Source organism: Pseudochaenichthys georgianus, chromosome 8 (assembly GCF_902827115.2).
Source record: "Pseudochaenichthys georgianus chromosome 8, fPseGeo1.2, whole genome shotgun sequence".
Lineage (NCBI taxonomy): Eukaryota > Metazoa > Chordata > Actinopteri > Perciformes > Channichthyidae > Pseudochaenichthys > Pseudochaenichthys georgianus.
Window position 1 is genome coordinate 5,977,280 of NC_047510.2, and position 26,463 is coordinate 6,003,742.

The 26,463-nt window shown below is 41.0% G+C and overlaps 1 protein-coding gene across 2 annotated transcripts in view; it reads right to left on the reverse strand.

The window, feature by feature from the left end:
- Nucleotides 1-26,463, reverse strand: part of rapgefl1 (Rap guanine nucleotide exchange factor (GEF)-like 1) — a 50,414-nt gene that overhangs the window by 12,687 nt on the left and 11,264 nt on the right. For both annotated transcript variants that reach the window (XR_004552615.2, XM_034088982.2), the window contains exons 3-15: nucleotides 21,291-21,369; nucleotides 18,989-19,169; nucleotides 17,500-17,597; nucleotides 14,742-14,854; nucleotides 12,860-13,027; nucleotides 11,184-11,281; nucleotides 10,888-11,010; nucleotides 9,123-9,301; nucleotides 5,673-5,763; nucleotides 5,077-5,127; nucleotides 4,668-4,755; nucleotides 2,774-2,838; nucleotides 213-267 (exon numbers count right to left, since the gene is read on the reverse strand). Coding sequence is in view for 1 of the 2 variants with exons in the window: in XM_034088982.2 (XP_033944873.1) it covers nucleotides 213-267; nucleotides 2,774-2,838; nucleotides 4,668-4,755; nucleotides 5,077-5,127; nucleotides 5,673-5,763; nucleotides 9,123-9,301; nucleotides 10,888-11,010; nucleotides 11,184-11,281; nucleotides 12,860-13,027; nucleotides 14,742-14,854; nucleotides 17,500-17,597; nucleotides 18,989-19,169; nucleotides 21,291-21,369 (1,389 nt within the window). In the remaining variant the exon portion in view is untranslated. The remainder of the gene's footprint in view (nucleotides 1-212; nucleotides 268-2,773; nucleotides 2,839-4,667; nucleotides 4,756-5,076; nucleotides 5,128-5,672; nucleotides 5,764-9,122; nucleotides 9,302-10,887; nucleotides 11,011-11,183; nucleotides 11,282-12,859; nucleotides 13,028-14,741; nucleotides 14,855-17,499; nucleotides 17,598-18,988; nucleotides 19,170-21,290; nucleotides 21,370-26,463) is intronic.

Here is a 26,463-nt window from a genome sequence, read left to right on the forward strand (position 1 = left end):
CAAACCAACTCATCTTTTGGGCGACTTTTTGGAACCATTCCTTCTATTTTAATTGTCCTCCATTTTATTTTAACATTGCATTCTGGGAGAATAGTATCCATCAACAAACACAACAATCTACTTTCGCTCACAGAATTTTTTATAATCCATTTCATTTAATTTGATTCTCTTTTGTTTAATAAATATCAGCTGTTTTACATCGAGTGAGTTACCTAGCTGGCTGCTCCGGTACCGCCTGATGATCCTCACCATCTCCGCCACTTTATGCTGCAGGAGAAGAGAAACAGAGAGATGGAAGAGGAGCGGAACCTTTCAGTTCAAAACTGAGCTCTGACTTTACAAACTTAGACTCATTCAAAATAAAAAATGAAAATGTGGCGAATTCACAAATGTTCCAGTTTGTTTCCGATGTTGTGCAGATTAACATAGCGCAACCTGTAATTACCTCTACTACTTAAATACAAAATAAAAACATGGATTGAAATATAAATATGTTCACTGTATCAGTGTCTATTATTGACATGACAATTTACTGTTAAAGCTTTTATTTGAAAAGGATGGAAGACAAAATACATAAATGCAAAAATAAGTAAAAACATTTAATTCGTATGAAGTCATTTAAATTACAATAAATGTATAGCGAAAGTGTTCGAAAAGTTAGTTTGCAAACAGCTAACATGGTTTCTGAAGACTTACAACATACTATCTGACATGCAGTCTGGGTTCCGTGCAGGACATGGGTGTGAGACGGCGACTCTCAAAGTCCTAAATGATATCATCAATGCCCTTGACTCCAGACAATACTGTGCTGCCATTTTCATCGATCTTGCCAAAGCCTTCGACACTGTAGATCACCAACTGCTTCTGGGAAAGCTTAGAAGCATTGGTGTCACTAACCAATCGATAGCCTGGTTTGAAAACTACCTGTCCATGCGCACCCAGTGTGTAAAATCTGAAAATCTGATGACACAGCCCCTATCCATCTCTAAGGGAGTACCACAAGGCTCTATTCTAGCACCCATCCTATTCTCAATATATATAAATGACATGGAGAAATCAGTGGGCAACTCCTCTATCCACCTATATGCTGATGACACGATTCTGTACACTGCTGGCCCTTCCCCGGATACTGTCCTGACAACTCTTCAGGATAGTTTTCAGAGAATCCAGTCACATCTCTCTGCCCTTGGCCTGGTCCTGAACACCACTAAAACCAAGATCATGTGGTTTGGCCGCAGTGGTGCCTCCCAAACTGGCACTATTGTGACCGCCGATGGCCGGGACCTCGAAATAGTTAAATCTTATAAATACCTTGGATTTTGGATTGACAGTAATCTGTCATTCAGAACATCTCTCCAAAATTCAGACCAAGGTCAAAGCTAGACTCAGCTTTCTATACAGGAATCGCTCCTCATTCACTTCATCTGCTAAACTCTCTCTGGTCCAGATGACTGTCCTTCCTCTGTTCGACTACGGTGATACCATCTACCGCTCGGCGTGTAAAGGAGCTCTCGATCATTTAGACGTTCTGTATCACTCCGCCATCCGCTTCGCCACCAATGCCCCCTACAGGACACACCACTGTGACCTGTACTCTCTGGCTAACTGGCCCTCTCTTGAGACGCAACATCCACTGGCTGATGTTTGTTTACAAAACACTCCTAGGCCTCACCCCTTCTACCTCACACAATTACTGCAACTCCGCACACCCCCAACGCACAACACCCGGTCAGCTACAAGCATCCTGCTAAAGATCCCTAAAGCCCATACATCCTTTGGCCGCTCCGCCTTTCAGTGTGCAGCGGCAGATAGCTGGAATACCGTTCAAAAAACATTAAAATGTAAAACCTTTGTCTCCCCCCGCACCTTCAATGTCACTATCAGAGACACCCTGGTGCACACATGCAGCTGCTTTGCCTGATGCTGATTTTAATGACTGATTGAACCACAGCAATATTGTTTTAGAGTTTTTATATGTTCAACTGCTATGCCTGTCATCTTTGCTCTATGTGTTTGTGTTGTCTCCTGGGTTCTGTAGTGCCCGGAGTGTGTCTTTTTATTTCCTCCCAAACCCCATCCCCTCAGGAAGCCTTTGCCTCCTGTCAGGTCATCATTGTAAATAAGAATTTGTTCTTAATTGATTTTCCTGGATAAATAAAGGTTCTACTACTACTACTACTAATGATCAAGTTCATGCATTCATTCATTTTGTTTCTGCAGCCCCACGGCTCACAGGCGTTTCTTCATTGAACATGTGACTGCGAAGAACAGGATAATATTTATATACATGTACTATCAGACAAAGAGGAAGGCTCTTACTTTAAAACAGTGCTTCTCAAAGTGTGGTCTGCGGACCACTGGTGGTCCGTGACCGCCCCTTAGTGGTCCGTGAGTAGATTGGTAACATTTCACATTTTAAATAAATGTAAGTCTTCCGCACTCTCGCGGGAATATCTCCGCAATGGAGCGAGCTTAAGTTTCACTTTCGATTGCATGATATAGCCCAGCGCAACACCTACGTCGCACATGTTGCCACTTGTTTGTACTATTTTCAGGCGATTTGTAATTTGTTCTAGAAAAACGATGTGTTTTTGGTTATTTGTGGAGTTAGGTGGTCCGTGAGTGTTTTTTATTGGCTAAGTGTCCTTGGTGTGAAAAGGTTTGAGAAACACTGCTTTAAAATAAAAGCACACCACTGGACTTGCTTTAAAGGTTCAACAACATTCATATACGAATTTCTTCTCAATATTAATTGAAATTGAAATGAACTCACCATCTTCTCAAAGTTGACCAGTTCTCCGTGAAAGGATTTACAGCTCTCATGAAGAAACGTCAAGTCTGAGAAACAGGAAACAAAAAGCACTTCATTTATGAATCCAAGGTCAAGTGAAAACTAAAAACACCATCTAATTTCTGTTTATCGTAATTAAATCACTTTAGGGTTGTATTTTCTCAGATTCTGTCCTTGATTCAATTAATGACGAATAGAGTAAACTATCACAACCTGTTTCAAGATGTAATCTGTGATTGTATTTTAGTATTTCTTATCTTTGTGTTTTTAATTCTTCCTTTTGGAAAAAGTATTTCAGTTTTTCACAAAGGAACTGTATTCTTAATTCATTTAATTTTCCATTAGTGAAAATATGATGATTGTGACATTTGGATATTTAAGATGTAAATCTTTTTCTTTTTTTAAGACCTTAAGCCAAAGCAGTGTTGATTCTTATTGGGTTTGAATGAAATGTGTATCAAAATGTTATTTTAAAAAATCAAATATGAAGGAAACAGATGTGTATCAGTAATGTCAGCAGGTGGAGATTAGATGTCGCCCTCTGGTGGTGGTTTGCTTTCAAAGCCCGGGCACTTCTTTGTATACGTATATATCTTTTTTTAAAGAGCCATGAACGCAACGACATTCTGATCCCTCTCAAACGCGCACACACACATCTTCTTTCTCCTTTGAACCATTTTAATCATTTCCATCCTTTCTCTTTTTCTGGTAACCAAGGAGACAGGAAGCTTAAGGCACACACAGTAAGAGGCGTACAGTGTGTCCAGTAATCCTATTTAAAGTCCTTGCAAACTGAACGAGTAAAAGCTGAGGAAAGACATGTGCAAGTTTTTTCATGTATCTGTGTACGGGTGTGTTTGTGCATGTGCTCCTTGTGTGTGTGTGTCGGTGTGCGTCTGTGTGTTGAAATATATGTGTGTGTGTCTGTTGAATGAGTCGTAGTGAAAGAAGAGATGAAAAAAAAGTGGAGCAAAGAGAAGCGACGATAAAGAGGAGTGTTTGAAGTGTGTGTGTGTGTGTGTGTGTGTGTGTGTGTGTGTGTGTGTGTGTGTGTGTGTATAGCAGTTTAACAGTAACATTGGGCTGATTAGCCAGAAGACCTAATTAGCTAGGAGAGGAGTTTACATGCTAACACGCTTCACATCTGCCCCACAGCTGGAGGACAAAACTAATTATAAATAAATAATATATATATATTATTATTATTTATTATATAATGAACTGAGGAAACTCTGTTGTTGTTGTTGTTGTTGTTGTGTGAGAGCATACAGCAGTATTTTCATTTTAAACTTAACTCTGATATAATGAGATGCTTTTATTTACTACATCTTTCCTCCATACACTAACTTATGTTACTCACTCACTTATAGTAATCAGAGAGGTTTCAAGATTATAAAGATGTATTTTGTGCTTTCACTGTTTTGAGATATTTGAAGAAGATGTTTTAACTATATTTTCTAAATGTAAGCATTTACGTGATGTTTTGTACAATATTTCAATATCTCCAATTGTTTGTGTTTCCACTCAAAATATGTGATGTTTTAAGTTTTATTTCCTCTTGAGATTTGTTGCAATATTTAAATTCTGAATTTTCTGTGTTTTGCACAAATATCTTTGCGATATCTTTACTGATTTCTATTGTTTAAACATCATGTTGTTATATTTCCTGATATTCAGGCCATTCAGAATTCAAAGCTTTCCTAAATTAGATCATCTCTCGTGTTCCCACTTGAACTTCTTTGCAGAAACCCACTTTTTAAAACGTTCACTCAAATGTCTTGACGCTATTGCAACCCAATGGTCCTGTTCCGAGGCATTTCATTGGTTGATACTAAATGTATCGACATGAGCCCAGATGGGTTTGGTGCGGCCTCACCTTTGAGCAGCAGAGGAGTGAAGGGGATCAGAGGGGGTCTGAGGCTGGTGATCAGATCTCTGTAGGACTTGTGGTTCCTGGAGGGATCCTGTAATATCACAAGTGTTCAGGTACTTTACTGCAGTAGGATAACCCATACCCTTCAGGGGAAACACGCGGAGACTAGTAGTTACATTTCTGGATTCAAAACATAAGCTAAATGAAATGATGCATATTAAGGGGATTGAATGTCAGAAAGTGAAGAGCTGGTAGAGAGGGGTGAAAAGGTAGCATTTTGAGATTCAATTCGTAACGTCACGAAAGAAGACATACAGTATCTAGACAAATTCACTGAGAGTTTAATAACATGGTAAGCCCTTATAAATACCACTCTTTATTTATAAATATATATTATTATTTTTCTGCTCACCGCTATGCTCTCAAACTGCTGAAACTGCTTCCTGAACTTCCCTGGGAGGCCCTGAGAACACACACAAAGATCATGTTTGACAGGTATAAGTGGCGAAGTCCATCGGGCCTTGGCTTGGCAACTGGAAGGTCACCAGTTCAAGTCCCGGCAAGACCAAGTGCTACCGAGGTGTCCCTGAGCAAGGCACCGCTCCCCGTACATAATGGCAGCCCACTGCTCCTAACACTAGGATGGGGAGAAACCATTTCGTTACATAGTACCTGTACTATGTACTATGTAATAGTACATAGTACCTGTACTATGTACTATGTAATAGTACCTGTACTATGTAACGACAATAAAAGTGCAAACAAAAAGGTAAGGATATATTTAAGGATACTTGTTTCAGGACTAAACTACAAGTCCAAATGGATCAAATAAACCTTGTCAGCAGTCTCCTCTTATTTAAAAACATTTCAATCTTAAACATAACAGCAGCAGAACACCTGCACCCTTTGTTTTCTGTGTCAGTTGGTGGATAATATAAACACAGCAGGTGTGTTTATGCGGCGTCAGGTGTGTGTGTCAGGTGTGTGTGTCAGGTGTGTGTGTCATACCTCCCAGGTGAGTCTCAGTCGGCTGACAGCTGGATTGTCCAAGCCCAGAACGACAGCGAGGAACGACAGCAGGTCCTGCTGCTGCTTACAACTGACACGCACACACACACACACACACACACACACACACACACACACACAGGAAACACAAAAGAAAATGACACAAAATAAAAATGTTGCAGTATATCTGTTCTAAGCTGTAAAGCTTTAGGATAAGTAGTATTGTTCAGAAATGTGCAAAACAGTTGGCTAAAATGAATAAGAATACAAAAATGTTTTTAAATATAAATATGTACAGTGGAAGAAATAAGTATTGATCCCCTGCAGATTTTGTAAGTTCACCCACTTACAAAGAAATGAACAGTCTATAATTTAAATGGTAGGTGTATTTGAACAGTGAGAATAAGAATGTCAAAAAGAAAATCCAGAAATCTACATTATATAAAAAGATAGAAATGGACTTGCATCAGGGCTCGACGCCATCTAGCATTTAGCTCGGGCAATGAAGCCTCACCTGCTGGTTGCCCGATCGGGCAAACTATGCCAGTATCATGCCGTTCGCGGATCCAGTAATGAGTGACCCGACAGTAAAACTAAACATATCTATAACTAGTTACGGTAGTTTGAGAGGTCATTAAAATAGCTACGTGTGATATTCTAACCTAAGGTGACCAGATCTTCAAAATTAAAACTGGGGACATTTTGAGTTTTGCGTTGTAAGAAAAAAGGGGGACAATTCTGGTTCAATGTAATTCGAACATTTGAACTGTTGGATACAAACAGAAGGAAGATAGCTCATATATGAGACTTCAAAGGTCTTTTATTTTGAAACTCTACATCAGATTGTCCTGATTCTCTCTGAGTGACTAGATGGGGTGTCCTGCTATCACCCTGACGTGAAATAAGTCTTTGATTGACTTCGAGTGACTATGATTATGGACAGTTTCCATTAAATAATAATCAAAATATAGATGGACAATAGATCTAATTTGAGATTTTAAACAGCATACATTTTAAATTGTGCTTCAGAAAGTAATGTTATTTTAGGAGTGTTGTGAGATGGTGTCAACATCAATTGAAATTAGTCACCCAGTGGAAATGTCAGATATGTCTTTATAACTGTATCCTTCCATTTTACATTCACTCAGTTATAATGTGGTAGTTATACATAGTTTGTTTTAAATTATTATTGATCACATTATAGAGTACATATTTCTTAATTTAAGCTCCAGTATATATGAATATGTTTGGTGTATTTTTTAGGTATATTTGTTATTAACCGAGTAAACGCTTTTATTTTGAAGGCAGTTTTTACAGGCCTCTACCATAATGCATATTCGCGCACCGCAATACAACGTGCGGGCTGGCTTGAGTGTGTTTTCCGAAGTGGGGGCTGGCGTGACCGCAGTCTGTTTACCCAGTGTTTCCTGACATGAAACGTTTTATATCACCTTGCTATGTGTTTTTAACGTATTAAAAAACAGGGACATTTCCGGGGACAGGCCAATACAAACGGAAAACGGGGACGTCTGGTCACCCTATTCTAACCTGAAGTGTGTGTTTTGTTCCGCTCACCGCTGCATGTGATCATGCAGAGCTGCGTGTCGAGTCTCGACTCGTCAGCAGCAGCTGATCTCTCTCTCCCGTCAGATTAGACTTCACTCGCGTTTATGTCCATATCGATCAGATCCAGCTCGTTCTAGCTAATGATAGGACTACCTGCTTATTAAAAGACAACTACACAATAAGTGTCGCTATGCAACTGGATGAGGCCACAAAGTATAGCGCAGCATTATGCATTTGTTTACATGCCCACCGGAGCCCCGAGGCATTACCAACAGATCAACGCACAATCAACCCATCCAGGACATCTCTTTCTCCACATTAAGTGTTAGACATTAGAGTTGACTATTCTTGTCTGTCACATACTCTTCTTGTCTGTCACATCCTCTTCTTGTCTGTCACATAAGTGGCGCAACTGAAGCGGTATTGCTCTAAAGGGAAATTATTTTGACCGAAGAGATTTAGATTTGCCGGCTAACTGCTGCTCGGTCAGCTTCCGGATGAGGAGGCATTCGTTCAACCAACTTACAGTAGATATCATTACAAACATTTTTAACAGGGGCCATAATAGTGTAAATAATGTTTGTTTTGGCAGTTATAACTGAATGTAATGTTTTCTACTTGTTTCCATCTGGGAAGGCATTTGCCTTCATCAGATGGAAAGTGTCTTGACCAACAACTTAAGTATTTCTTAAAGCTATGCAGGGCATGCAAGCGAGCAAACACAAACAAGTTAAATGAAGAATAAAATTGAAACTGTACAATATAATATTGTGGTGGTTCATCTTATAATTCAGTCTAGAGAATGCACCAGACAGCATCTAAGACCTGCACAAATCAAAATGTTCTAGGGGGACGGAGGCCCCCCAAACCCTTCGTGCCATTTTGTCCGTGCGCATTTTTCAGGGCAATCTCTATTGGGCTCAGGGCCATCTGTAAATTAGCTTAGATGACCCATAGGGCCATCTCCTAAAATCCTTAATGTCATGCCCTGTGCATTTAACTGTGGGAAATAAGTATTCGATCCACTTGCAACCAACAAGGACTCTGGCTTTTCCACAGTCCTTTAAAAAAGTACCCCTTATATCAACTTGTTGCCTGTATAAAAGACACCTGTCCACAGAATCAGATTCCAACCTCTCCACCATGGGCAAGACCAAAGAGCGGTCTAAGGACCTCAGGGACAGGACTGTAGACCTGCACCAGGCTGGGATTGGCTACAAGGCCATCAGAAAGCAGCTCGGTGAGAAGGAGACAACTGTTGGTGCCGTTATTCAGAAGAAGAAGAAAGACAAAATGAGCATCAGTCGCCCTCGGGCCGGGGCTCCACACAGGATCTGGCCCCGTGGGGTCTTGGTGATGATGAGGAAGGTGAGGGATCAGCCAAGAACTACACGGAGGAACTTGTTCATGATCTCAAGGCAGCTGGGACCACAGTCACCAAGAAAACTATTGGTTAAATGCCAAGGCAAGACAGGAGCGGCTAAAGAAGAAGCACCTTCAGAGAGGAGTGGACCAACATCCTTCCTGAGATGTTCACAAACCTGCAGCTACAAGAAGTGTCTGAGCTCTGTGCGTCCAACACGTGTTTCTCCACCGAGTACCAAGGCAGGCTTTGAAAGGGGATCAAATACTTATTTCTCACAGTTTAATGCAAATCAATTTTATCTTTTATATGATGTAATTTCTGGATTTACTCTCACTGTTTATATAAACCTACCATTGGAATTACTTATTTCCTCCACTATATGTTTGTATTCATGAAATGCTCTCACGTTGGTTAAGCGCTGTCATTAATAACAATGAAATGAATAAAAACAATAAGGAAAAGCACAGAAATGCACCAAACTATCTGAACGATATCAAACTGTGTAGACGCTGACTCACAGCGCTGCGATCTTGATGAACTTGCGGAGCAGCTGGACCCTCTTGGGCAGCGACTGGCACTGCAGGATCTCTGTGGCCACCCAGTGCTGCACCTCGCTGCAGCGCTGCAGAACCAGCTCCAGGTTCAGGGGGCGCCAGCGAGACTGCTCCCCGTGAAACACATAACACACAAACTCCACCTGCAGGACACACCAACGAAGAAGAAGACAAATGGAGCTGTTAACGATGAATTTGCTCGAGAAACGTATGGACGCACAGAGAAACGTTAAGCCGCAAAACATCTACCGTTACGGAGTCGCAGAGAAATGAACGGCGTCAAAGAGAACCTTTCCAAGTCACAAAGTCACTTTCAGAGTCCCAGAAAAGCTTACATTCAATACATACAAATATTTACCGAGTAATAAACAAATTGACGACGTCGCAAAGAAATGTGCGGCGTCATGGAGAATCAACAAAGAGTCAGAAATAAATGACAGAGTATGGGAAAAACCTACGGAGTCCCAGAGAAATGTAAAAGTCACCAAGTAATTCCTGGAGTCTTAGAGAAATATGTTGCAAAGTAATTCAAAGTCACAGATTTATTTTTGCCCTTACAAATAATTGTATGGAGTCAATAGACAAATAGAGTCATGAAATTAAAAACTTGAGTCACAGATAAATGTAAGGAGTGGGAAAGTAATGCACGGAGTCACAGTTTAACGAACGGAACCACCAAGTCATTTATAGTCACAGTACGACTATGTATTAGCAAAGCGATCTACAGAGTCACAGAGAAACTTAAAGAGTCGTAAAGTCATTCGCAGAATTAGTTTAAAGCACGAAGTTGCAGAGTCATGATTGGAGTAACGTAGTTTTAGTTTAGTCAATTTATTGAACATGTCAGACACAAAAAAATATAAAAATAATATATATATATATATATTCTCTTTTCTTTTTTTTTTCACTCAGATTAATAATTATAACAAAGTACCAAAAAAAAATAATAATAAGAAAAAAAAAAAAAAAAATAATAATAATTTTCAGATAGTCTCTGTTCATGTTCAACAGGGGCAAGAAGAAGCTTAAAAAAACTTTTCTGGTCCTACCCCCTCTAACATATATTTTTCTTATAAAATATATGGAGTCACAAAGTCATTCACAGGCTCAGAGAAATATATGGGGACACAGTTGTAATGTACAAGGACGAAACGGTATTTAGGGTGACCCTAACGTACGGAGTCTCAAAGAAAAAGAAAGAGAATCTTATGGAGGTTCAGAGTCATATCCAGGCTCTCGGAGTAACGATCAAAGCCACATAGTAATGTATGGAACGCAACTTTAGTCTTGGAGTCACTCCAAAAGTATAAAGAATTCAAATGATTGAAGTTTTTCTTCTTTAAAAACTCCGCATGGATAAACTCTACTGTAACTGTTTTGTTTAGTAAGTGAAATCCACATGGTGGCGCTAGAAACCATGTCACTAACCTCGAGCACGGCTCTGCAGATACAACGCAATGAAAAGGAAAATGGAACAAACTGTTGAATGTGAACATGTCTGTATAATGAAACTGAAATAATAATAAAATACCAATGATGTCAATGCAAATGATCCATTAAGAAAATTTGCCCCAAAACAGGATTTTTATGTACCTTTTTTGGCATTTTATTTTGGTACTTTAAATTTGACAGAAAAAAAATAAGCTAATATAGTAAATCACTTTTATCTTAACGGCAATTTTTATTTAAAAACATGTGAAAATAAAAACATTTTCCCCACACTACTGACCTCGTGCACGCAGCTGAAGAGCTCCCAGTCGAACACCACCAGCTGGTTGGAGACCTCCTCGGCTGACATGTCGTGGAGTTTGCTGTCCCCGGGCGTCCAGTGGATCTCCTCCGGGAGAGGGAGCTGAGGGGGCAGCAAAACACAACATACTTTTATCTTTAAAGTATTATCATTTACCACTGTGGATAACAAAAGTATTTAGACACAAAAGGTTTTCAAAAAACTAAAACTATTTAAAACAAATGTAAGTGATAGCTGGTGGCTGTATTTGCTAAATAGACCAATGTGTTCCTCACCAGTGACTCAAGCTCGGAGGGTTCGCAGGTGAACAGGTGGGTGTTGACTCCCAGCGTGGTGAACACGGCCTCGTCACTGGGACGAAACACTGCCTTCTCTGAAACACACATGGAAATATATACAGAAACAATTAGGCTAAGAGAACACTGCAAACATTTCCATTACTGAGGTTTTACTACAAATAGTATGTGGTTAAGCGTATTATACACTTATTATTATTGAGAGTATCGTTGTCTTGGGAAATGCGGGTGATGAAAATAGTTTTACCTGATAAATCGCCAGGTGACCGAGCTAGCGTTAGCTGTTAGCAGCACAGCCCTGCTTAGCAAAACGACGTAGCTAACGTTAACAAAGGTTGTATTTCCTTACATTATGTCACATTGCAGCTCTACTCAGTACGGCCCGTCTACACTACAGCGTCGAAAGCTCCAAGCTGCTCCAAGCTGCCCATTCACTTTCAATGGGGTGACGTCACGTAGCCGCGCTTTTTCGCCGAACTGAATTGTGGGTAGCAGAGCGAGGCGACCAGAAGTTGAACATTGTTCAACTTCTGGTCGCCTGGACGCCGGAGTAGCCAGCGCCAGCCAATCAAATCCCGTTTCCCAAAATCTGACAGCTGAAGCGCTAGCCAATCAAACCGCGTCTAAGCTGGGAGAGATATCCCGCCGTTCATTTCTATATTTCAAAAAAAGTCGGAGGAGAAACTAACTATCGCCGTAGCGAATCACTCGGTTTTGTATGACCAGACCCTCTTCACCTCCCGGGATACAAACCGGAGGAACCAGGCATGGAGGGAGGTGGCAGAGACAGTGGGGGAAACTGGTAGGTTTTCGCCTGTTTGGGGAGTTTATATATATATTGCTCGCATAAAATCCCCGGGGGTTTTTGCTTTGTATGTCGGGGGCGGGAGATTCATGTGATTGGTTGTTGGCCGTGTTGCTTGAATAAAATCCCCAAGCTCCAGACACGCCCAGCTCCAAGCTATTTTTGGAGCTGTAGTGTGGACGCTCCCAAGTGTAGTGTTGGGCGTAGGTAATTATAACAATATCATGATGTGTTCAAATGTTATCAGTTGTTTGAATATTACAAATATTAGAAAGGGGTTTATGACTTCCTAACAAAAACTAGTAACCAAACTATAAAGAAGGAGTGTATGTTGAAGCAAAAATCATTATTGTTTTTTTTACCAGGGTTTCCAATTGGTATTGATCATCATGGAATTTCACAGCAGTGTTTCCCCTAGGATGGAGTCATAGCAGCGGTGCTAAGGCACGCGGGTCCAGCCAAATGTGAGCACGGAGCGCGTGGAATCTTTTTGTGAGTGCGCGTGCGAAGTGCGCCCCGCCAATATGTTTCTATGTGTCTGCCAGCACAGGAAAGGCTCTTGCGGCCTAGTACCTACAGTGGCAATGTCTCAAGGTTTAGCAAAATCCACCTTTATTGAACACACAATAACACAAATACTACAAATATATTATTATATATAATAGGTGGTATCGCTAGAGGGCGCCACTTATTATTATTTTAATTAAAAAAAATGTTTTAGCTGCGCCGCCGCTATTTGTATATGGGAAGCACTGCACAGGGATTGGTATCAACTTAATTTCCGGACATTCCTTCACCAGACACCAGAAACGTAACATCAAATAAATGTTCAGAGTTTGCGCCTGCTGACCTCCAGCCGACGTCACGGCCACCAGGATGAGGTTTCCGGGCAGAACCGGCTGGTCTTCGCTGTACTGGAGCTTCTCTCGGACCAGAGCCAGAATCTCTCCAACCCGACAGGACAGGCGGCTCCTGATGGTGACGTAGGAATGATCCGGAGTGTACACCCTGCAGAAGACTGGACACACAGATATAGAGATATTAGAGCGCTAACTAGTGACCTATTATGTGTAGTGCAGGGGTCTCCAACCTTTCTCCACCTGAGAGCTACTTTGAAAAAATGAAAGTGGCCAAGAGCTACTTGCATCGCATCGCTTACATTTATTCACATAGCACTCATCAGTTGAATTAAGCTACTTTTGTGTGAAATTGCAATACCTAAAGCTTATCTAAAATCTTAACTTCACATCAAGGTCCAAGAAAACGACAATTTCTCACATATTAATATGGACAACAAAGTAAGTACTTCACTGAAGATTCACATAAATGTCCAAGAGCAAATTACAATGTTTTCACTTCTTATTATGGCCCACACAGTAAATACATCGCCTTAATCACCACCTTGCAAGCATCTTATGGCACGTGTGTAAAATAAGTGCATTCACTCTTTTTTACAGTCAGTGAGATGACTGGCGCTGCATGGAGTCACCATACAGGTGTATGCTGGACCCACTCAGGTTCACTCTAATAGAGTCATTTACATGTTCATCAGTCGGTCTTGTTCTGTATTTAGATTTCATGACATGCAGAAAAAGCTGCTTCACAAAGGGATGTACACAGAATCAAATAAAGCAGACGTGTTCAGTGCTGCTTGGTGAATGTTCTTATAGTTTTCTGGGTCTACAAGGCTCCAGAAATGTTGTGAGTTTTGCTGAGACTTCAGCTGAACATGATTTTGGAGATTTATAACCTCCATCTCCACAGGATTGACACTGAACAGTGCAGCCATCTTTTCTTCTTCTTCGTATTGACATGAAATTATAAACCATAATTAATCAATTGTATAGGTCTAGCCTCCCTATATCTGTGTGTGACATTTTTCCATCCTCAAAAACAAAAAACTTCTGCAGTCGAGCTTCAGCTTCAAGCAACGGTCTTCTGTTAAAAAAAGGACACTGAAGGTCCTGAATGAGGCATCACACACAGGACTTGAGTCTGAACACAGCAGACAACAGGAGTATTTACAACAGCATTATAAAAACTAAAATAGTGCATGTGGGTGCACACTTACATTCTCTGTCTTACTGTTACATGAATCCCATGAATGTATGAGACTAAGTTAGCTTCATCATCTCAATCAGTGATTAAGTGAATAATAAAGTTTCTATCAGGTCACTATCAGCCTGTCACTCTTATTAGTAGTTATTTTTCAGGAGGGGGCGGGGCTTGGAGGAACGGAGAGGAGACGGTGATCGCGGAAGCTTTCCTCCTGCCTTCACAAACTTTACACGCGTATTTATCAACTGGAAATAGCAAGAGTGATTCAGAGCGGGTCATGCTGCCGTTGGTCCTGACTGGTGCTGCTGGAGAAAGCAGACTGGTCCGTGTGCTGTGCCGCTGTCTCGTCTGCTCCTTGATCTCTGCGTCACGGACCAATTTTATATTTGTGTGACAGAAACAATTATAAAATAAAAACACTTTATTGTCCGGCCGCGGCCGAAAAATCAAGAAGCAACGTTACTACGCTATAATCGATAATCGAGCGGCGAGCTACTGAAAAAAGACGTATTGGAGACCCCTGGTGTAGTGCATCTTAACAGAACAGAAGTATGAGTGTGTGTGTGTGTGTGTGTGTGTGTGTGTGTGTGTGTGTGTGTGTGTGTGTGTGTGTGTGTGTGTGTGTGTGTGTGTGTGTGTGTGTGTGTGTGTGTGTGTGTGTGTGTGTGTCGTACTCTCGTCGGAGCCCCTGAAGGCCTCTCTGGGCTGCAGACAGGCGTCGATGCGTCTGAAGTGTCTGAAGAGAGGACGGACCTGCTTCTTCCTGATCTCCTTCTCCTCATCAGACCTATATTACATATAATAAAACACATTATTACATGATTAATGTGTAATAGAAATACATATAATAAAAACATTATATATATATCATAATAATTACTGTATGATAATTATTATAAATATATAACAAATAAACAGTGAATATAAAATAAATACAGGAAAAAAAAAATCGATCAAAAGTTGATTCAGTTATTATAAAAATGTGATACATTGGATATTTTTTTTTTTTTTTAATACACATCCAGTAGCGTGGCGTGGGAAAAAAATTAGGGGAAGCCAATAATACGTCCTTTCTTTTGGGTCAGGGGTGTGGTGGTCGATGTAATAACGTAACCAGATGTATCATTTTACACACATTTGTATCAGATGCAGGACTTACACACGCCTGTTATCTAACCCAGTGGTTCCCAACTTTTTCCCCAAGAGCCCCCCCCAAATGACTCCTGTTGGAAGTTGCACCCCCCCCACACACACACACACACACACACACAAGGGGGGGGTGCGAAACAGCGGTAATTCAAGCTTAAAAGTCTCAAAAAAGCTACAACTACTGTCACAAACTGGGTGAATGTGAAGTACTTTGTTAAAGGAGGATGAAAGCGTAATCAAGGAGCACTATTGGAGTGACTTTGATGGTTATTGGACTCAGGATTCATTCATTTGGATTCCCGCTGTATGAAGAAATTAAAGGACGGCGCAAGTGGAAACAATTCACAAAGGGATTAAACTGTTTAAAACACGTGCTCAAAGTAAGCCGGATTTTGCCGATGTGTTTATGTGGATTCAAAAGTCGTAACTTATCTACAAAATGGAGGAGACCGATCTGATCGGAGCAACTGTGACAAATAATCCAACTGAAACCGGCATGGACAATGACTATGTTTTAAACATGCGCTTATCCAGACAAGCCTGGTTTGGACACTTAATGCGCAGAAGAAACATTTCTGTGTGGCGTTTTTATTTATTTATTCAAATTATAACTACAATCAGAAAAAACAGGGGAAGCCTGGCTTCCCTTGGCCTCCAGGAGAAAACACCACTGTACATCATATCATGTTGGAGATTGTGTGTTTCATTGTGAGTGTATTAGTGCAGTGGTTCTCAAACTTTTTCAATAATGCACCCCCTTTGAAAAAAAGATTCAGCCAAGTACCCCCTGATCAGCGCAGAAACCATTTGTTAGGGAAGAAATGCCTATAAAGAGGTACAGTGCAGCGCTGCACCACCAGTGTCTGACTTATTAAAACATCAACCTTGTAACTGAGAAACACTTAAATGCTACATTTCAAATGTTTACAATCCATCACTAAATTCATGGCAAACCAATTTTAACATCATGCAATAACACTAAGACGACATTAGTTGCATTTAACTGACCTTTTTAATAAGTTGTACTTGTACTCACAATGTAGTGAAACATGGGCTCGAGCTTCACTGAGGAGCTTTGTCATTCTGACAGGGAGGCAAACTGCAGTTATTACACTTCGCCTTTTGAAATATGTGTAACTGTTAATATAAAACCCACACTGCTCACACTTTGTAACTTTTCCTAAAATTGGTATATTTATTTATTTCGGGGCGTGGGGAATGAAGAGAAACAAATATATGAGCATTTATGAGCATGGGATTTTGACCCCTCATATAAACATATGCATAATGCTGCGCTATACTTTGCGGCCACACGCCGCTGCCAAGCAACGCTTATTGTTTAGGTCCTTTGATAAGCAGGCAGTCATATCATTAACTAGAACTAGCTCGATCTGATAGATTTGGACATAAACGCGGGTGAAGTCTAACCGGACGCGAGAGAGAGATCAGATCAGCTGCTGCTGACGGAGAACACGCAGCTCTGCATGATCACAGCTCCGCCGCTGTGACGGACCGCTGAGCAAAATACACTAAGAGCTAGACCTAACACACTTAGCTTATCTACTCTGGAACTAGCTAAACTAGTTATAAATATATGCATTCTTTACTGTCGGGTCACTTATTACAGGTTCAGCGAGCTGCACGAGACTGACGGGCTGTCAGGAGAGGGAGAGGAAAAGAGAGCACCCCGTTTATTGTTCCCATTTTATTATCCAGAATTTCTGTAAACCTTTGAATAAAGTAGTTCATCTACTTTTATTAGCAGTTTGTTTAAATGCATTAATTATGTTTTCTTTTTTTCATGAACATAACATAAATCTCACGTACCCCCTGCAGTACTCCAACGTACCCCCATTTGAGAACCACTGTATTAGTGTGTATAACTATGTCTATAATTGTGTTTATTATTATGAGCGTGTTATGTTACGTGTGGTTGTGTGTTTGTATGTATTACTGTGTGTATCCTTGTAAGATAACCTGTGTGTATTTCTGTGTGTATTACTGTGGGTGTCAGTTTGTGTATTATTGTTTAATTGTTGTTACTGGGAGTATTTTTCCGAGTGTCTATATGTGGTTTACTGTGTGTTTTGTTTGTCCTGTGGCCGGTTGGACAAGTCACTAGCACCCCCCCCCCCCCCCCAGTTGGGCCGGTAGAGTTTCCCGGGCTGATTTTTAGTCTCAGTCCGCCCCGGTATGACTATGTGTATGGCAGTGAGTGTGTTTCACTGAGTGTCGTTGTGTTGTTCTCTGTGTGTATGACTGTGTGTAGAGTGTGTGTCTTACGGGCAGTGTAATATCTCGGTCCATCTCTGCAGTTTGAGGACGTCCTCCACCAGCTCAGGATTCCGACTCAGCTCCTGAACTGCACACATGTATAGCTCCTATAACCACACACACACGCAGAAATGTCACATACTATATACCTTGAACAGGTTGTAGTGTATTACGCAGTATGGGGTACGGTGAGGAGATTACAGCCGAAATGTTCTCATGCAGGTTGAAAATCACGTTACAATCTTATTGTCTCACCAAAAATGACCAACGGTAACGTCTTTATCCGTAAACATATTGTGAATATAGCATTAACTGGGCTTTCACCAACATATTGTAAATAAGCAGGTAAATAGAGAAAAACATAGAGATGAAATACTAAGAAAACACTTTTACCACAGTTGTTTTTTTCTTAAAACACAACTAATAAGTATTTAACAATAAATGACATCCATAATATAAATGTGTGAAGGGTTTATTAGATTTACTTAAGAAACTAGGGACTGCTTTCTATGATTTTAACAAATAAAAAGAACTCAACTAAATATCAATAAATAACCATAAGTTTACTTAATAATTAATAATAATAATTTAATAATAATAATTCCTTACATTTATTATAGCGCTTTTTCAATGACTCAAAGCGCTTTACATATACACACATTACACATATCATACACAATGGTCATGTACTGTGGACAATACCCACAGGAGCAAGTTCAGGTGAAGTGTCTTGCCCAAGGACCCACCGGCTTTACAGACGCAGCAGCGGTGGGTTTCACCCCTTGATCTGATGATCATTGCACAGCGCACTGCGCCACACCGTCCATCTTCACGCCTCGAGGTCATCGAGGCGCTTTTACAAGTACACATTGATATTATACATGTACTGTGGACAATACCCACAGGAGCAAATCCGGGTGAACTGTCTTGCCCAAGGACACAACGGCCTGACGCAGTGGCGGCAGGAGCGGGTTTAGAACTGGAGTTCCCCAGCACTCCCCCTTGATCTGATGATCAGATGCACAGACCACTGCGCCACCCGCCCCAAGTACTGAGGGAGTACTTGTTGTTATACATTTTTACGGAGCCCCTAAAGGTTCATGGAGAGAGAAAAAAAGTATCTCGTGCACACGATATACTTTCTCGTTCGCTCGAAATTCATGCACACGAGAAAGTATTTCGTACGAACGAGAAAGTATTTTGTTAGTTTCTCGTTAGCACGAGAAAGTTACCGGTGCGCCAAGTAGGAAGTGGAGCACAGAGGAGACAACCGTTCCATCGCAGGCTGTTATGTTTGTGGAGAAATGGCAGTGCATACATTATTTGAGATATATTTCAAACTGACTTTATTTAGGGACATTTTGGCCAGGGGTTTAGTATGTTTAATGTGGAATATAAAGTAGAATGAAACAATGGGTAAATCGATTTTTTGGAAATAGAAAGTTTTTAAAAAATGTGGAGCGCATAAGAAAATGAAGGAGATATACGGAGGTCTGACCTTTGGGAAGCTGTTGTTGCGCTCCTCCTGCAGCAGCTCTCTGTAGGTGTCCAGATATCGGAAGGCGACGCTCAGCACCGCCTGCTTCCTCTCCGCTCTGTCCATCCCCCCCTCACCCTCTCCATCTTTCCTCTCCCCCTCCCTCCCTCCCCTCTGGCCCTGCTTCCCCTCCAGGTTGAATCTGAGGGAGTAAAGTTAAGGTGGAAACACGAGGGGTTGGAGGGTCTTTTTGCACAGGCTTAACGTGAATAGGGAAACATTAGACAAAGGCTAAATGGCAGATCATTACAAAAGAAGTTTGAAAAGTAATACATAATAATACATCAACTAATGAATTCAAACGACAGAGAAATGTCATATGTAAATGTAAAATAAAATATATTTAAAAACCTGATATGGTAAACAAAAAGAGCTTAATTTTAAATTCTCAAGTAAAAGCTTACATTTAAATGTGTGATTGGAAAAGGAAAATAAAAACATGTGTAAAATGAAGGCGATATTAATAAATCAATAAAGTTTTTGCCTTAAATTGACTGTGTTTACAGCTGTTATTTGTGTACAATAATATTAAGATAAGGCTTCACAAATATTAGAAGTTTTAACTAATAATACCTTAGGATAAAGCTTATATTATTATCACTCTTTAGGAACATAAGGATAGAGCTTACATTAATAGTATAATATTATTCGTATAATTATTTAAAGCAAAATAATAATTCATTTTCTCCACAAAAGGGAGGCCCACAATGACAAGTTATATTATATAAAAACATTTGATGGATACAAAATAAAAATAAATCATGTAATCAGTCAATTTATACGGAGCCCCTAAAGGGACATGAAGAAAAAAGAAAAAAAGACAGAGGGAGAAAAAAAAAAGTCAGGATAACGAGTTACGGCCCGTCCACACAGCGGCGTGACGCTTCCCCATTCACTTCGAATGGGGTGACGTCACTTTTAGCCGAAATGCATCGTGGGAAGCGACGTGGAGCGTAGCTGGCGTGGCTCGCTGCAAAAGTTGAGCAATGTTCAACTTTTGACTTCTCGACGAGGCGTCAGCCAATCGAATCATATGCCAGTACAAGCTCTAGCCAATCAAACCGCTGCTTGTGTGTCAGGGGCGGGAGATTGATGTGATTGGTTGTTGGTCGAGTTTCAGACACGCCCGCCGGCAAGCGTCAGCGCACACCGTTGTGTGGACGGGCCATTAGTATCTCGTGCGCACGAGATACTAACTCGTGCGCACGAGATACTTTCTGATGCGCACAAGATACTAACACGTGCGCACGAGAAAGTTTCTGGTGAGCACGAGAACGTTTCTCATGGTCACCAGAAAGTATCTCGCACTTATTTTTTTGGAGAAAGTTACCAGTGCGCCAAGGAGGAAGTGAAGCGCACAGGAGACAACCATTTAATTGCAGACTGTTATGTTTACGTGGGGAAATGACAGTGCATACATTATTTGAGATATATATCGTACTTAGACTTCACTTTAAGGACATTTCGGCCAGGGGTGTGTGGTCACTCCAGGAGGCAGCGGGACGTGTAACTCAGAGAAGAGCAGAACCAGCGCTCAAAGAGCTTTTACGCACCGCCTACACTGTGTCACTGGCTCTGTGTGTGTGTGTGTGTGTGTGTGTGTGTGTGTGTGTGTGTGTGTGTGTGTGTGTGTGTGTGTGTGTGTGTGTGTGTGTGTGTGTGTGTGTGTGTGTGTGTGTGTGTGTGTGTGTGTGTGTGTGTGTGTGTGTGTGTGTGTGTGTGTGTGTGTGTGTGACAGCAGGTACTCTGAGGCTGCGGCCCCACGAGGACGAATTCGGTCGTTTGCGTTACTGTTTAGTGTCATATAGACCGTTCGGCCACACGAGGACGACCGAATATGGCACTAAACGACTGAGGAAACGATAACGGGTCCCAAGGTGGATAGAAATGCATACGCCACTCTCTGGGGTGTATATTACTTTGTATAACATACTTCTGTTCTAGTTAACAAAGCTATATAATTTTTTATTTTGTGTTTTTCGTTAGATACACTCTTTACACTGTTTCATGAGTTTCTTGATCTGTACAGATTACAGACTGCGCTGCTGACAGAGTGAGCCTGCAGGCAGCGAGCAGGGCCGCGAAAACACAGACTGAGGCTAACCAAACTGTGTTTCAAATAAAAGCTTACATTAAACCACAATAAACAGTGGTTGTGAGCAGAATGCAGCAGCATGCGTATTTACACGTCCATTACGTGCCATGCAGGCACAAAGGAAGGTATGTGTGTGTGAGGGTGTGTGTGGGTGTGTGTGAAGGATACTGCTGCAGCAGGACTTGCTGGAACCTGTCGGCAGCCATGAAGATGGGATGTGTCAACATGAAGTCATCCAGCAAGGTTTCTGCAGACAGACAATCAGAGAGGTTAGATTTACAGACTGTACCTGAACACCACGCAGAACATATTGTCATCGATCCAAAAAGAAAGCAGACACGGTAAACCTGAGCCTTTGAAAGAACTGAAATCATGAAGACACTTTTCATGCAAAGAAGTCAGAGAAAAGCAGATCATCGCTCTCATATCTTAATGAAGTGAATATCTCATCTTTGAGAAAATGATATGGAAATCTTTAAACATCAAAACAATAATCCGAAGTTTAAAAAGCCTTCAGTTGCAGCCCAAAAACAAACGGCACCAGGATCAGCAGCCACCAACCAAACTCTGAACAGTAACAATGACCTATGATATAAAACGTATTTTCTAAACTGCCAAAGATATATTTCTGCTGGAGTGTTTTTTCATAATAATGTGTGGTTTTAACATCTTTAAAACTGCTCTAAATGTCTTTTATTTGTTTGTAAAGCACTTATGTTGAAAGGTGCTATGTAATTAAACTTACCTTGCCTTTAGATGCTTTTCAGCCTCTCAGAAATGAATACTTTGATCTGTTTTATGTCATATTAATGTGAATGTATCAGACCTATAAAGACATCATTTTAAAATGTATAACTATAGAAATAATCAGCAGAGTATTCAAAAGTGGGAACATTGGTTATTTGAAGCCCTGGAACTCCAATGTAATACATGTACATGCAATTGAAGAAAGTTAAGTTTTTAACTTCCTCTAGTAAAAAAACTCAACAAAACAGAAAGTAAAATACCAAACTGCTTTAAAGAGGCATACAAATACATTTAAAAGGCGACATACAGGAAAATTAAACACACACACACACTAAATGTAGGCCATGTTGTTTCTGATGTGCAGAACCAGAACTGTTTCTATATTTAAAGAATCTGCAGATCTGTCTGAATGCTGCAGAACGATCGCATTCACTCAAATACACTGTGTGTGTGATGGTGTGCGTGTGTGTGTGTGTGTGTGTGTGTGTGTGTGTGTGTGTGTGTGTGTGTGTGTGTGTGTGTGTGTGTGTGTGTGTGTGTGTGTGTGTGTGTGTGTGTGTGTGTGTGTGTGTGTGTGTGTGGTGTGTGTGCGTGTGTGTGTGTGATGCATGCTGCAGTGGGCGTGTCAGGGTCCGCCTCTCTGCAGGCAGTTACCATAGAGACAACAGACAGTGAGTGGAATGAACGTGCCCTTTTTACCATTTCATTTTATTATAATTCACATTTTCTATATTATTTCTGTATCGTTTGTCTTTATGGAGTCTTCAACGAAAAAGGCTGCAACTAACCATTCTTTTTTGATCCGGACTGATTGACAGAATAATGATTGGTGTATAAAATATCAGAAAATAGTGAAACATGTCCTGATTTTCTCTGCTGTACGGGCAGATTGAAGACGAAAGAGCAACATGAAGCCAAAGCGGCTGACAGTGAGCCTGCAGGCAAAAAGCAGGGCAGCGAAAACACAAGATAAGATGGACTTTTATTGGGGAAATAGTTTCTCTGCATTTGACCCATCCTAGTGTTAGGAGCGGTGTGCTGCTATTTTGAACGGCGCCCGGGGAGCAGTGTGGAGAACGGTGCCTTGCTCAGGGACACCTCGGTAGCACTTGGTTTTGCCGGGACTTGAACTGGTGGCCTTCCAGTTGCCAAGCCAAGTCCCTATCGACTTCGCCCTACAAAGACTGAAACTAACCAAACTGTCCTTTAGATCAAATCGAGAGTTACATTTAATGATATGAAAGTATGATGAGCAGCCTGCAGCACACGGAACCTGAACGCTGTCTTCAAATGTCTGGCTTTGTCAATTAAGACCAACAGATAATCACTTTATTATTATATAAACAGAGAAAGGCAGAACATCTCCATATTTGAAAGACTGAACAGCCTTTTTTTACTTTTCTGCATTAAACATTACATTTAGGGGATAACTGCCAACCAAGTTTAGCACAACGACTGATATTTCGTATTTGTTGTATTTTATTTTACTGTACTCAGTTTCTTACATAATTATATTTTGTGTAAATATTGTCTTTATTTTTTATTTATTAAACTCGTCTTTAAAACACTTTAAAATAGTGCTATGTTTTGCTTTTTTTGTAACGATGTATTCCTCTTTCTGTGTCTTTGTATCAGAGACGTGCACAGGTTAATGTTGCCCGGGCAACGGCCCTTTTGCAATTTTTGGCTGACCTGCCCCTCTGGAGAGAGTGAGAGGTTTATGTTCTTTTTGTTGTGGCCGAATAAACATGATAAGCCCACAATTAGTATTGTAGCGTCTCGCTGCGGGAAACACACCTCGTCAGCGCTGTCATCTGCCCCCAGTCACGTGACTTTGTTTACAATCTGACAGCTGGAAGCAAAGGAAAGCCCTCCAGCCTCATATGGCTATGGTGATCATACCAAATGGGGGGGGGGGGGGGGGGGCTTTTTCTAGTTTAGAGCAATAGCCCCTCCAAATGTCTGTGCACGTCCCTGCTTTGTATGCACCATTTACTCAAAAGCAACTTCCTTGTATGTGTAAACGATTCTGATTCATAGCATGCTCTTATAGCTACATCAAAAGATAAACATATTCCCCTTGAAACTAATCAAACTCTTAAGAGTATATATGTGTATATATAGATATATATATATATATGTATTTAGATATACCCTATATATACACCCTTATGTCCGGCAGTGGCTCAGTCAGTAGGGACTTGGACTGTGAGCCGTAGGGTCGCTGGTTCAAGTCCCTGACCAGACCTACACTATGGAGTGTGGACTGCTACTTGGAGAGGTCCCAGTTCACCTCCTGCCCTGCTGTGGTGCCCTTGAGCAAGGCACTGGACACCCCCCCACCCTCCGGGAGCTGTACAATAGCTGCTCCTAGTACTACACTCCTGGTACTAGGATGGTTAAAAGCAGAGGCCAGATGTCACTGTGCTCTGCATGTGTGACCATTAAAGAGGGTGTCAGCCCTCCATATTGATTATCCTAATTATTACACACAGTGGAGGAAATAAGTATTTGATCCCCTGCAGATTTAAGTTTGCCCACTTACAAAGAGATTAAAAGTCTATATTTTTGATGGTAGGTTTATTTCAACAGTGAGAGTAAGAATATAACAATAAAAAATCCAGAAATTGACATTATATAAAAGATACAAATTGATTTGCATTAAACTGTGAGGAATAACTATTGGACCCCCTTTCAAGCTGTGTTAGTACTGGGTGGAGAAACCCTTGTTGGACAGACCGGTCAGGCGCTTCTTGTAGCTGGCCTCCAGGTGTGTGCACATCTCAGGAAGGATGTCTTTTATATAATGACACATTTCTGGATATATTTTTGACATTCTTTCTCTCACTGTTAAAATAAACCTACCATTACAATTACAGACTGTTCATTTCTTTGTAAGTGGGTGAACTTACAAAATCTGCAGGGGATCAAATACTTATTTCCTCCACTGTATGTGTTGATTAAATATGCATCTGACCCAATCAAATAAAAGCTGATCCTTTGTTTTTCCACAACAAGGTAACGTTGTATTTTATTGTATTATTAAGTTAAAAATTGTAAACGTATCGCAACTTCTCCTTATTTTAAATTCCTTCTGCCACTGACTGTCATTTCTTTCCATTCCTGTTTTTTTTTCATTCAAAAAATATTAATAAAAAAATGAAGGATCCTACATTTAAAGAGCGTTTGTGCCTCATAATTCTAACTTAAAGATACATATTTTTCAATATGTGTTATATTTTACATGAAATAAAACAGCATTAGCAATTTTTTCTTTTTTATTGAGTATTATTTTATTTTTAATATATATGTTTGTACCTTAAAGCATACTACAACAACAACAACAACAACAACAACAACAACAACAGCATGACAGCATTAGCAGTTATTTATATTATAATTAAATTTTAATCGTAATATATATCTTTATGTTTTCAATTATTCACTGAACTTCTGGCAAGCCTAATTAAACCTCATAGCGTGCTTTACAGGACACTCCACATTTTGATATGACACTTTCAGAACGCAAAGCCACATCAGATTATGCTATTATTATTAATGTCACATTAAAACTACTACCTCATTCAATTCAAGGTCACTTGTTTGAAAGCACACTTTCATTCAAGTCTCACATCAGTAACATCACTCGGTCTGCCTATTTTCATCAACCGCCTCCGCCCGTCCCTTAACCCTAAGACCACCGCCATTCTTGTTCACACCCTGGTCACTTCCCGCATCCACCACTGCATCTCCCTTCTCTTTGGTCTCCCTCTCAAATCCATCCGCAGACTTCAACTGGTCCAGAACTCTGCCGCCCGCATCGTCCCCAGAACCCCCTCCATTAACCACATCTCTCCTGTTCTTCAGCAGCTTCACTGGCTCCCCGTCAGATCCCGTATCGTTTTTAAGATTCTGCTCCTCGCCTTTAAGGCCATCCATACCCTCACTCCTCTGTACCTCTCCGACCTGCTGCACGTCAACACACCATCCGCACACTCAGGTCTTCTGCTTCCCTCAGCCTCACTGCACCCCCCTTCCGTTTAACCACCATGGGGTCGAGACCCTTCAGCCGCTCTGCACCCCGCCTCTGGAACTCCCTCCCACCTGACATCCGCAACACTGACTCTCTCCCCATTTTCAAATCACGCCTCAAAACATATCTCTTCACACTCGCATATCCACCCTGATCGTTATCCATCACACATCCTCTGTTTTATTGATTTGGTTATTTGATTGATTTATAAACTGCATTGTCTTGTTTATGTCTCTTATGCCGGTGTTAGGTATTGTGTATCTTGTTTTGTATGTGTTTGTACGGCGACTGTTACAGCCGCTGTTACCCTGTGCCCTTAACTCTGTTTGTGTGTGGGTATGTAAATGAGCTGCAGTTCCTCTGCTGTCATTGGCCGTCCCGACCTCGCAACATCTGCGGTGATTGGACAGACGTCACCCAATCCCCGCCCGCTTCTGCCACGTCATCCGGGGGAGGAGTATAAAGGCCGGGCACGGACACCATTCGGGAGGCTCTGTGTTATGGGACAGACGCCTCAAGCTATACCTTCGCCATATTCTGTGATCCTGTAGACTGCCTAGC